Source organism: Branchiostoma belcheri, unplaced genomic scaffold (genome assembly GCF_001625305.1).
Source record: "Branchiostoma belcheri isolate BF01 breed outbred unplaced genomic scaffold, Haploidv18h27 scaffold60, whole genome shotgun sequence".
In the NCBI taxonomy this organism is placed as follows: Eukaryota; Metazoa; Chordata; class Leptocardii; order Amphioxiformes; family Branchiostomatidae; genus Branchiostoma; species Branchiostoma belcheri.
The window spans coordinates 1,120,395-1,133,125 of NW_017804243.1; the positions used below are offsets into that span (position 1 = coordinate 1,120,395).

Consider the following 12,731-nt stretch of genomic DNA (forward strand, 5'->3'; position numbering starts at 1 on the left):
TATAGATCACTATTTGTCATAAATAGAGAATGTCTTTGCTGGATATTCAGCGGCGCCAGCATGAAGTGAAAGCCCTGCGGCAGCGTGAGAAGAAAGCGGCCAGACGTCCCCGCTTCCTGACAGGACGGACTTGCTGCTGAGTGGCACCGTTCTCCTCTGTCTCCTCCTCATCTCCAGACTCCTCATCTTCACTACGAAGCTCCTGCTCACTGGTCGGGCCCTCCAGTGTGATCAGTTCGAACTCCAGCGGCTTGATCCAGAAATCAGGATCCACTGACGTGGTCACGACATCCAACAGATCTGAGGACGTCAGGCCACGTACCGGCAGGTCGTCAATAGCGTCCAATCTGCCGACTGGTAGGGTTGATTCTCTCGCCGTTGCCTCACAGCGAAAATACAGCCTGTGCAGCTCCTCACCGTCACCAAACAGCTCCTCCAGGATGTGATCATCAGAAGCCAGGAAGCGGTACCACTCTCCGTTGTGGAGTCTGTACAGCACAAAGTACCCACATCTGGCAGGCCCTGGTGCAGGGACAGGAGAGGTGGGCTGTTCTGTCAGCTGTTCCAACTCTGAAGGTCGGAGGCTGAGAAAAAAAGACAAAATTAAGTACACATAACCCTCCATAGGAGCTGTTACAAGCAATCGCATTCAGAATATTTTCTATTGTTCAGGCTACTTTTCAGGCTCCCAGTCATTAGATTGGTAACAGAGCAGGAGAAAGACATACATAGATTACATATATACTTAGTCTAGTATCCGGGCTTTGACCATAAATGATTATTGTATGTCATCACCCCCAAATCAGACTGGATTGCTTTTTCTGCTGATCGGACTGGACTTCTTTTTCCACCAACCCAGACATGGAGATGGGGCGAGGAATGGTTACATCTTCTGACTAATTTATTGGATTGAATGATTGAAAAGTTCTTTGGTGTGTTAGAATCATTCAGACTACAAGAATGAAGGAACATTGAAATAATGCTGTAAGTACCTGATCAGAGCCCTGTCAGTTCCTGGTAGTGCATGTGTGGGGATCCCACTGCTGACACCATGTGACTGACTGGTCAGGGACTCATAACTGCGCACCAGTTTGCTCACGTTAGCTGATCTGTAGATGAAACATGTAGAAAGAGGTTTCCATCAACAACAGATAGACAGTACTGTCTGAACTATGCAGGAGAATTCAGCAACCTACTTTGTAACCTAAGGCAATCGTTTTCTTCATAATTCCACCATATACAACAGACTGGCTAAAGCTGTAGATAGGATCCTCCCCCCTCTCGTGTTCTAACTGTTCTGAATATCGTTAGTTAAACCCAACTAAACAGTTCTTACTCGCTAAACGAGCTGGCAGCATCACCCTCTTGCCCGGGCTATTTAGGAGAAGGAACACAATGCAATAAGATCAACAAACAAACAAACAAACAAAGCAGAGCTAAAGAAACAGAACAGAGCAAAGCAACATATAAATTAGGGTGAACTTGTGAATAGTTTAATAAAATGAGCAGAACATAATATACAACAAGTATGAGAGGATAATAATTTGCTTTACCCAGGCTGCTCAAATGGAATTCTATTGATAACATCCTGTTAAGATTTAAATTTTGACATGGGGAAACTATAGATTCCAAACCCTTCAGGCTGGTGAAGATGAGAGAATACACAGACTAGTTTGATAACTGGTATAAAATCTCTGCTTCTGACCATAAATGTTGTTGAAATGATAACTTACCTTCAACTTCCCCTCATCATTCTTATTCGTCAGTTTTCTCAGGGTGGACTCGCTCAGGCTCAAGTCCAAACTTTCCTGAGTCTGCAGTGAGCAGGAAAGGAACATGAAAAATAAGTAATAATATATATATAATAAGAGCAACAAAACAAGATGAAATCCATTCATTTAACACACTGGTACGTCTAAGGAAATATGAGAGAATAACCTTTCCTGGTCTAGTTAGGGAATCAAATTGAATGTCTATAGTATATACTTTTCATTTACCACCTCGGTATGAAGTTTGATTTGAAAAATAAGGCTTCCGACAGGTTGAACCCAAATGTTGTTCAGTGGACAAGGATGAAGAACCTCCGTGTATCAGCTAGTGTAGGTCTTACCTCTACCTGACTCAAGTCGTTCATAGTCATCATCTTGCGCAGGGAAGACATCGTGTCGTAGGGGTTTTCTTCAACGAAGTACACTCGCTCTCGTACAGAACACCTACAGAGGTCATCAAATAAATCCACAAAATAAATGATTTGCTGGTTTCCACTGGCGGCAAGACGTCTACATACATTACTAACTGTCTACAAGATGTCAGAAATACCACCAAAGACTTCACTCTCTTCCCGTAAGCCTAAAATTTCCTTACAAGCGACAATGAATGAAGAATGAAGACCTTTATTGTACATTTTTGCCCCACTGGGCTAAGCACAGGTCACATTATACATATTCGAATACATCTTCATATAAATATACATATAACTATTACATGTACATGTATATATAAATGTCTAATGTATTCTAGTCTTTTCAACTTCTTCTCGCTTCTTAGTAATTGTATAAATGTAAGATGCTGTATGGGTAGTTAGATTTGGTTTATCAAAGGTTAACAGGAATATAAATTTTTCTTTACTTGTTAAGAATCCGAAGTGTGGAAATTTACTTAGAACATGTCCGAAGAGTATGCGTCTATCACTGTCATATAAAGGACAATCTATGGTGAAATGTACTTCGTCCTCTACTCTATCTAGACTACAAAATTGGCAGATTCTTTGCTCTAGGGGAGTGCGGTTATGTCTTCCTGCTTCAATTCGCAATTTGTGACAACTGATTCTTAGTTTTGTGATGGTGGATCTATGATGTACATTTGATAATTTAAGATATTCTTCTTCGTTATAAGAATGTTTTAATAGTCTGTATAATCTGAGTTTATTCTTTGCATTTGCAATTCTGTTATCGTTGTGGATTTCGGATAGAAATGTCTGGAAATAGATATCTTTTAGACGCTGGTAAATTGATGAAATGACAGGGGACGTGTTTGAGACAATTGACTGGGGATTTTGCCAGACGAAAGCATAACCACATTCCTCTAGAGTTCTGCGTACACCAGACGCCCAACATTTTGTACCTGATGCTTCTAAATCTACTTGACATAGAAGAGCGTCTGCCTGTAGGGAGTCAGCTGGTACGTTCTTATAGAGTCGAATGAAATACTTGATGGCATTAAGGGAGGCCTCTAGGTGAATGGGGTATCTCCCTAGTTCTGCCAGTGATGCAAGATTACTAGCTTGCATGATCTGTTATGAGTTCACTCTGTTCTGCTTAATTGTATATAGCCTAACTTTATTTGTGTTCACATTTTGTTTGGATTCTGTACCTCTGTTTCTCTGTTGTTTATGTATTATTTATTCTCAAACGGTGTCGTATAAGCCCACACGGGCTGGGCGTGGTATGCGCACGACACGAAAATAAAGTTTCATTCATTCATTCATTCATTCATTCATTCATTCATTCATTCATTCATTCATTCATTCATTCACTCGTTTCATTCACTAGCAGTTTTGGGGATGTTAAGTGAATGTTTGCAAAATTTTAAAAGGACTGATTCAATAGGGCAGAATTTTTGGCTTTTGAAACCCCCCCATATTTCAGACCCGTATAGTAAGATAGGTTTAATACAGGAGTCGAAGAGTTTGTTTTTAACTGTTAGAGAGGCATCAGCTTTGCTAAGTGACTGTCTGATGCTGAACAAAGATTTTAGTCCCTTGCTGCATAAATGTTTCTTGTTAGCCTTGAACGTACCAGCTGCACTTACCACTATACCTAGATAAGATAAGATATAACATTACAATTTCTATTACATTATCATTGAACAAGAAGGAACAATTCTTTGGTAGTCGACCTCCCTTAGTGAAGATAATTATCTTGGTCTTTTTTAAGTTAACTTTCAAGTATAACAATGACCTTGAGGTCTCATGTGACCTTGCGATGACCAGATTGTTGCGAACTTTTCGTGCTTCATTTCACCAAATATTAACACTTTTGGGTGGTCTATCAGCCGAAACCTCATGTAAGTAGAACTTTACACGTAAGATATGACTGAGATTTGCGACTTGTTTAGGATTTTTTTGCCAGATTTTTACCTAAAACAGGAGAGAGAAAAGTTTCCCACCTGGTTCTTGAGCACGAATCTTGTCGAATGTGTAGAATTCGAACCTGTGTCCATGGCAACCCTGTAAACATGGCGTTCGAACGCATACCGGGAAGAAAGAACCTGCGATTTCCGTTCTGAAAATGGGAACATCTGTCAAGAATCGTCTTTTGATAGAAATGTTTAAAGAAATATTCTCCCTTCTGATGTAAAGTTTTCAACATATCTAAGACAATATGATTAGATAATTTGAATGGGTCTTAAGAATTGGATGTGTTGGTTTCCTTTTTGGTGTGATATGGGATCATTCCTGCCATTATCGGGGATGGGTACAACAGTAGCAATCGGGTTGCGGTTGTGACGAACTTGGTTGTGGAAATACCTAGATTTGCACAACTCGTTGCTATAAATAATCACTACCAGAATTATGCACATCGCAACTAGTATAATGTGCCTCTCCTTTGTTTCTTGTAATTCAAGAGTGGAACTTACGAAGTCTTGACGGTAGTTATGTCAAATTACGTTTTTGAAACAACAAAATAAACGTTGACACAAAAAGTGACGCTTATCGGAAGGAAGTTGAAGTGCCTTTTATGTTTACTACCTAATCAAACCGCTTCTATTACTGCAGTGATTGTTTTTGGCTGCATGTTAGTTATCTAACATGCGCCGGAGTCGACTGCTATTTTCTTCCACAAATGACAACAAGAAGAGGGAACCTACTCAATAGAGAGACGCTTTTTGCTACTGAAATACTGGTAAGTGTATTCTGAAGCCTTTTTATACGTCTATTTTTCTACAGAAACGCATGCTGGCAGTCTCCGCCTCCCTTGTAGTTTGAACCACCTGTTGAAATCGCCATGGATCAAAAGCACCCCTAGGCGGCCAAAAACAATCACTGCAGTAATAGGATCGGCTCAGCCAACACTATGGTGCAGTCCTGCATTGAACTGCTAGAGGCCGCTTTTGATCCATGCACGTTTGTTTCGTAACTAATCAGCCGTAACGTTAGATATCTTCGAAGCTAGTATTCAGTCCTATCGTGGATTGGGCGGCATCTCTTTGGGGTTCTAGACTAGAATTAATGTTTTGTCCATGTTTTGTACCCGGGAAAAGTATTCATATTTTTTCCTGTGTGTGGATGGTGTTCAGCACCAAGGACAGGCATGCTTGTCTGTGTGTGGAAGGTGTTCATTCAAACGCAGTCCAGCGAAAATACGGATGAATAAAATTTACAGTAACAAGAAAATCGGACAAAATGTTATATTTCATCGCGTGGTCGCACAAATGTTATTCGTGAAAACGTTTATTTGTCAATAACAGGAATACTCATCAATTCACCCTGCGGCTCCATTCGTAAATAGATTACCGGTCTGACATTAATTAGACACGGCTGTTTTCCACACCTGTGTAAAACACGTTGGCGTGGTACTTTCAAAATGGCGATCTCGCACGACAGGGAAATTGTGGGCTACTATTCTTCCCCACTTTTTGGGTACTTTCTTGAGTTTTTGTCGGTCGAATTTGGTCGTAAGTGTGCAGCAGAACGCTGGAGGAGTTTTCTCTGTGGATGTGTGCCGTTCTGGTGACGTTTTGAAGAGAAAATGCGGATTTCCTGACCGGGTGAATTTTGGACAAGACAACAAAATGGCGACACAGTTGGAGTTGCGTGGTGCGGGAGACGACTTCGCTTCTTGTTTCAGGTAAACCAACAAACTTGTTGGCTGACAATTTCACATTATTCCCTTGCAACTAGTGAGAACATGTCAAGTTATATTTTGTATGAAATGACCTAGTTCTGTAAGTTACAAGCAACCGTTAACTTAAAACACGCTTTGAAAAAGTCACAGTTTGCAGCGTTTTCTTTAGCATTTTCCATGTGCAGCATATAGAGTACATTGTATTAAAATGTGTACTACGTCTTTTTGTCAATTTTGCAACGTTACGTTTTGAATTGTAGAAAAAAACTGACTTCTCCACGTGGTTCGAAACATCTGTTGGAATGTGCACGTGTGCATAAATTAATATTTCTGTTGTTCCCGCCAAAACACGGCGGTCTGTCACTACGGTATTCTTTCCCATTGCTAGGCGTGTTCTAAAAAGTATCGGGTTACAAAGCGCTATTTTGGCCTGTTTTGGACTACCCGTAAAACACTTGAAAATAAACAAAAAGGATTTAATAGTAAATTTCGTCAAATTAAAATGAAATTATTGCCTTAACATCCTTTTAATATTAGTTGTTTATGTTAAATCATTGATTTTGCAAAATTTCTCTCCGAAAGACGATTTTTTTCGGGTTTCCGACCACATGTCATGTCATGTTTTTAGGCAAACATCGTTTTAACCTGGCTACGTATATCACCCCAGGTCCCCGATTTTTATATTTTTCGACGACTGGGAATAAGATCAAAAATCGTGTTTTAGGGATTTTTTAATTTCCGATTTTAAGTCTAGTTTTTGTCGACATATTGGTGAAAAAATTGATTTTTTTTACATTTTTCGCAGTAAATTACCCATAATTCAAAATTGAGGTCATTTTTAAAAAATCCCTAAAACACGATTTTCGGGACAACTGTAACGGTCATTTTGAGCCGTGAATGGGGTATGCTTGACTCTCCATGCTTGCAGGTTAAAACGAGTTTTGCAGACATGTCATGTCGACCAAAAGTCCGCATTGTGTCATTCATACTGGTGAAAAGAATCATTACAGTATTCAAGGTCACCCAAGGATATGACAGTAGCTTCGCTATATGTTACATGTCCACAAACAAATGATAGCGGACATGTACTGTCCAGGAAACTGTTTGTATCTATAGAAAAGTGTTGTTTTTTATCTGTTGCAAGGCACGGAGGCAGAAAGGCTTGCTTTGCCGCTTTATTGTAAATGACCGTAGGTGACCCTGAAATAGAACGTGGGTTCGATTCGAATTGCCCAGATCGAACACGATCGAACACAGTTCGGGTTCTATGAAATGTGGGAACTTTGCAGCCAAGATTTTACCACCGTGAAAGCTCGAGTAAACAAGGCGGGGTCCTCAAAGCTTCAAGGCTAGGAGCCGAAATAAGCACCAAAAATCTGGAAAGTTCAGTCCAATCGACCTTACTTTCATTCTTCTGTACATGTATCATGCATAATTAAAAAAAAAACTTTTATTTTAGACTGATTCAGTAATTTGTAATGACCAAACACTACAGTTAACTACGCTGTGGCAACTTGAAAACACTGATTGGTTTTATTACTGACTTGGATGATCTTTCAGATGATATTCTAGTACATTTATTTTTAAGAGTTTCTTCTTTTCTGTCAACAATGTACAATACTCAAATACTGCTGCATGTGCAGACATTTTTGTTGGAATCAAATCGTTTCTTGTAGTGTCTTGATCGATCCTGTCAGTGTTTATGTATTTGTTTCACTAGTTTATTGATTGATTTGATAATTTGGGCTTTGCTTGCTTGTATTACGTATTGTCTGGTGGCGACATGAATATAAGACGTAACTTGAGTGTGTCGCCACCACGTCTTGTCATTATATGTTTCAATAAAAAAATTGATAACGCATGGATGTCGCCATTGACGTTATAATATTAATCATATGAATCTCGGCAACCAGGTAACTGTAGCATCATGTTTAACTGTAGCATCATGTTTAACAGTAGCATCATGTTTAACTGTAGCATCATGTTTAACAGTAGCATCATGTTTAACAGTAGCATCATGTTTAACAGTAGCATCATGTTTAACTGTAGCATCATGTTTAACAGTAGCATCACGTTTAACAGTAGCATCATGTTTAACAGTAGCATCATGTTTAACTATAATCCAACATGGTGCATGTGAAAATCCTGTATTGCCGTTCTCAAACTTTTTGCACGGAGTAGTATTCCACTTGTAGTTTGAGTTGAAGGGGTTAGAGTTTTCGTCCTGTATGATTACAAAGCATTATCAACGTATCCTTTATTTTTTTTATAGAATCCTGTCTGGGTCAGCAGCATTCTGAGGGTCGGTGACTTGTGCAGGTGTTCATTTTGTACACGACGTGATGAGAGATGTGATGACAGAGGCACCAGGTGAGAAACATCTAGTTCTATATTATAACCTACAACTATTTGGTATTATTTGGGTAATCATTGTGGTAACTTGTGATGTCTGTATAGTTAGGTGGCTGCTGACTGATGCAGTAGTAATGACTCCTGTCTGAACCTGACAAGAGAAGATTGAACCAGACCAGACCTGGAGATTCAAAGACTAGATGAATATCAGGTGAGAAAAATCAGAATTCTTCATTTTACCTCTTATTTTAGACTTCATGTTAAGACAAGTATGTAACTTGTAATGTCTGTATAGTTAGGTGGCTGCTGACTGATACAGTAGTGAGGACTCCTGTCTGAACTTGACAAGAGAAGATTAGACCAGACAAGGAGATTTGAAGACTCTAGATGAATATCAGGTGAGAGAAATCTGAATTGTGTATTTTACCTACCATTTACTTCATATCATTTGAGGCAAGTATGTAACTTGTAATCCCTGCATAGTTAGGTGGCTGCTGACTGATGCAGTAGTGATGACGTTGACCTCCGTCTAAACCCGACAAGACTGTCTTGGTGAAGACCAGGGGATTTGGAAGAGCAAATTATAAATAAGTCAACAAGACAGCATCATCCATAGGTGAAACATTATATAGTATAGAATATCGATTCTTTTGACTTCAGCACTCTTTAAACTCATTAAACTTTATACAAGTAACACACTACCAGCAAAATATGTTTCACTATTACTTTGTGTTGCTTTATTTGAATGGATGTCATTGACTAGTCATCTTTGAGCACTTATAAACATTTCTAGGCAGAGGCAAATAAAAGGTCATGTGTAAGGGTTGATCATTTTTACCTGGTTACTAGTTGTCCATACTTGCCTTGCATCAATTGTTCTTTTCATTTAGGTGTGTCCTGAGGGTCAGCGGTCGTGATGTTCCTGTTCAAACCAGACCAGATGAGGGCTCACTTGACAGTTGATTTGAAGTTGAAGACACGAGTCAAGTGAAGTGAAGAGTTAATGTACAGGTGAGACAATGCTTAACAACTTTTTTTTCCACATGGTAGAAACTCAGAGAGATAACAGATTACTATTTCCACCGTGTACATATTACCTAAGCAAAGAAATAAATGTAGTTTAATAGTGCATATTTATAATCTTTTATGGTCACTCAATGTATTTGAAAATGTTCATATAGTTAGGTATGTCGTGACGTTCCTGTCGGACTGGGAGAAACCTGTGATGACGGGCGACTTCTGTCAGCAAACCAGTTGACTGATGAAGACACAGGGAAGAGTTTGTACAGGTGAGACAATGCTTTCAAATTCATGACTTACTAGTACATTTTTTTTTCATTACCTCAGATGTATTAAAAACTGAGATGAAAAACACCTCTATCAAAAGCAATTTTCTAGAGCTTGGGGATGTATTTCCATCACACTAATTATCCTTTCATATCCTTAGGTGTGTCCTGAGGGTCAGCTGTCCTGACTGGGAGAAACTGTGACGACGGCTCAGCAACCAAATGACTTGAAGACACAGAGGGAAATAAAAACTCCAAAAGTAAGTAGAGTATTCCACAATCTATTACAATTTGCATTTCTTTTACTAAGGCCACACCAATTTAATGTTCATTCTCAGGTTTTCACTTCAATTTTTTCTGAACACGAGATCACTAATTCTCAATGACCACTGTCACCTTCATCAGGATAATTAATGACCGATCGCTTCTGAATATAAACTCGTGAGAGTGAACTCCCTGGTGTGTTGGATTAATTGCTGACGCCACATATCCGTAACTGCAACTCGCGTGATCATTATGTTTGGAAGTGATTGGTCATTAATTATCCTGATGAAGGCGACAGTGGTCATAAAAAATTTGATCTTTGTCCTCATTATGACTTGGTATAAAATTCATCATTGTACTGTGTTCCTGATCAAAGTTTCTTGTGACAGTACTTCTGACTTTTCGTTTTTCTCTCTCCACATGACCGATGGTGGAAGGAAGGAAGGACCAGACTTTGGCCAGCAAAGCAGCCCTGGGGTTGTGAGTATAGTTTATTTGTGTAGCAACACAACCATTTCCAACAGTCCCAAGTACACACACTTGCCTACATTTCTATCCTTCAACACCCACTTCATTCTTGTTAAATCTTCTCTGTATACATGACTTAATAATCAGTAATACTCTCTCTGTCACTGCTTTCACAAACTCTTTTTCCTTGCCTTAGCCTTAAGCTTTCATCCTTAAACTTGCACTGCTTTTAATTGCATTATACGTCAACCTTCTTCGGACTTTGGACCTTTCTACTCAACAATAGCCTTGAATCATCTTGTGACTCTGCTTGGTTGCACCGCTTTTAATTGCCATTTTTTGTGCTCCTTTTTCTATTGTTTCAACCTTTCCACTGAATTTTGAACCTTTCATCCTGTAACTGACTGCTTCAGGTTTAGACTTGCACGGTGACTTGACTTAACTTGACTTAGTCCTCTTCGCCCACTCGGGAGCATAGGGCCTCAGTGAGTAGTCTCCAGCGTCTCCGGTTCGTCGCTATCTTCTTGGTTTCTTGCCAGGTTGTGTTCGCTCTCTCCAGGTCTTTCTTCACGCCTCTTCTCCAGGAGAGGCGGGGTCTGCCTCTGTGACGTTTCCCCTGTGGGTTCCAGTCTAGGGCTGTTCTTGTTATGGACTTTGGCGGTTTTCGTAGTGTGTGACCAATCCAACGCCACTTCCTTCTTCTAATCGTAATTTCTATGGGTTCCTGGCCTGTTATTTCCAACAGTTCCTGATTCTTAATCTTTCTGGGCCACCAGATCCCAAGAAGGTACCGGAGTCTTGCATTTACAAACACCTGTAGCTTACTCATGTTGTGTTTTGTCAATCCCCATGTGTCACATCCGTACAGCAGAACAGATTTTACGTTGGACTCGAACATTCTAAGCTTGGTTTTCAGCGAGAAGCTTTTAGATCTCCAAACTGGCTTCAGTTGGGCAAATGCAGTTCTAGCCTTTCCAATGCGGGCATCCACATCTTTGCTCGATCCTCCATCGTTAGTGATGACACTTCCAAGGTAAGTAAATTCCCTTACTGTTTCTAGTTCCTCTCCCCTACAGCATACGGGTTTGGCATTCCCAGTTGTTTTTACTCGCATTTCCTTGGTTTTCTTTGCATTAACTCCGAGTCCCACTGTACTGGAGTTTTGCTCCAGCTTCTTTGTCTTATCCCTCATCTGGTGAATGCTGTGGCTCAGGAGGACAAGATCATCAGCGAAGTCAAGATCATCCAACATGTTCAGTAAAGTCCACTGTATCCCTGTCCTTCCCTCTCTTGTAGTTTCCCCCATGATCCAGTCAAGTGCAGTTATGAAGAGTAGTGGGCTCAGGAGACATCCCTGTCTCACTCCTGTTGTCATGTTGAATGGCGCTGTTAGATCTCCTTCATGTAGCACTTGTGCTTGGAAGTTGGCATAGAAGACCTTGACCATGTTGATGATCTTTCCTGGGATTCCGTAATGGGCAAGGATTTTCCATAGTGTGGTCCTATCAACAGAATCAAATGCTTTTTCATAGTCAATGAAAACAGCGTAGAGTTGCGAGTTAAACTCGATGGACTGTTCCACTATTATCCTCAAGGTTGCTATCTGGTCACTACACGATCTGTTCGGGCGGAAGCCAGCTTGGTTGTCTCTTAATCTGGATTCCATCGCATTTGCCGTTCGATTGAGGATCACTCTACACAATATCTTGCTTGCAACTGAGATGAGCATAATACCCCGCCAGTTCTTACAATCTGTTAGATCTCCTTTCTTTGGTAACTTGATGATGGTACCTTTTTGCCAGTCTTGGGGAATCTTCTCTTCCTGCCAAATTCTCTTAAGGAGGGGATGTAGCACTTCGACAGACAGTTCACCTGCCTCTTTCCATGCCTCTGCGGGTATGAAATCAGGTCCTGCAGCTTTACCATTCTTTAATGATGCTATGGCCTTGCGTATTTCTGCTTTGCTTGGAGGACCTGTACGGATCTGTAGTTCTTCCTCGTGTGGTTCGATTTCTGGTGGATCTAGTGGAGGTGGTCTATTGAGGATGTCTTTGAAGTGTTCTTTCCAGCGTTCCATCTGTTCTTCTTTAGCGACAAGCAGTTTACCATCTTTGTCTTGGACCGGTTTGTTGATTTGTCTCCTTCTACCACTAAGGGTCTGTGTGATTCTGTAGAGGGTTTTCATGTCTTGTTTGGAAGCAGCCTCTTCTGCCTCAGTGGCGATGTCAGAGATCCACTTCCTTTTGTCTCTCCTACAACTTCTCTTTACATTCCGGTCTGCGTTGTTATAGAGCTTCATAGCGGTGGCCTTCTGGTTTCTGGTTCTACTGTTGTCTATCTTTGCTTTCAGGTTACGTCTTTCCTCCACTTTCTCCCATGTGTCCTGACTCATCCATGCCTTCCTCTCTTTCTTTACCCTTCCTAGAACCTCCTCGCATGTGCTTGTGTAGGCTTCCTTAATGATGGCCCATTCAGCTTCGATCCCTTCATCCCCTCTTCTTCTTCCTCGTCTGAG

At 40.5% G+C, this 12,731-nt stretch overlaps 1 protein-coding gene across 1 annotated transcript; it reads right to left on the reverse strand.

The window, feature by feature from the left end:
- Window positions 1-16: 16 nt before the first annotated feature.
- Window positions 17-2,161, reverse strand: LOC109482716. The gene is made up of 5 exons (XM_019785535.1): window positions 2,111-2,161; window positions 1,734-1,814; window positions 1,337-1,374; window positions 993-1,109; window positions 17-584 (listed from the first exon to the last, which is right to left on the reverse strand). Exons 1-5 carry the CDS (start codon window positions 2,159-2,161, stop codon window positions 47-49), a joined length of 825 nt encoding a protein of 274 aa, XP_019641094.1. The 3' UTR covers window positions 17-46.
- Window positions 2,162-12,731: the final 10,570 nt, after the last annotated feature.

What these genes read in the sequence shown, in the direction of transcription:
- LOC109482716 (XM_019785535.1), bottom strand. Translation starts at nt 2,161, where the DNA reads ATGTCTTCCCTGCGCAAGATGATGACTATGAACGACTTGAGTCAGGTA. An exon ending in ACGACTTGAGTCAGGTAGAG is followed by an intron (nt 1,815 to 2,110) that starts GTAAGACCTACA and finishes TGCTCACTGCAG; the next exon opens with ACTCAGGAAAGTTTGGACTT. An exon ending in ATGATGAGGGGAAGTTGAAG is followed by an intron (nt 1,375 to 1,733) that starts GTAAGTTATCAT and finishes TCTCCTAAATAG; the next exon opens with CCCGGGCAAGAGGGTGATGC.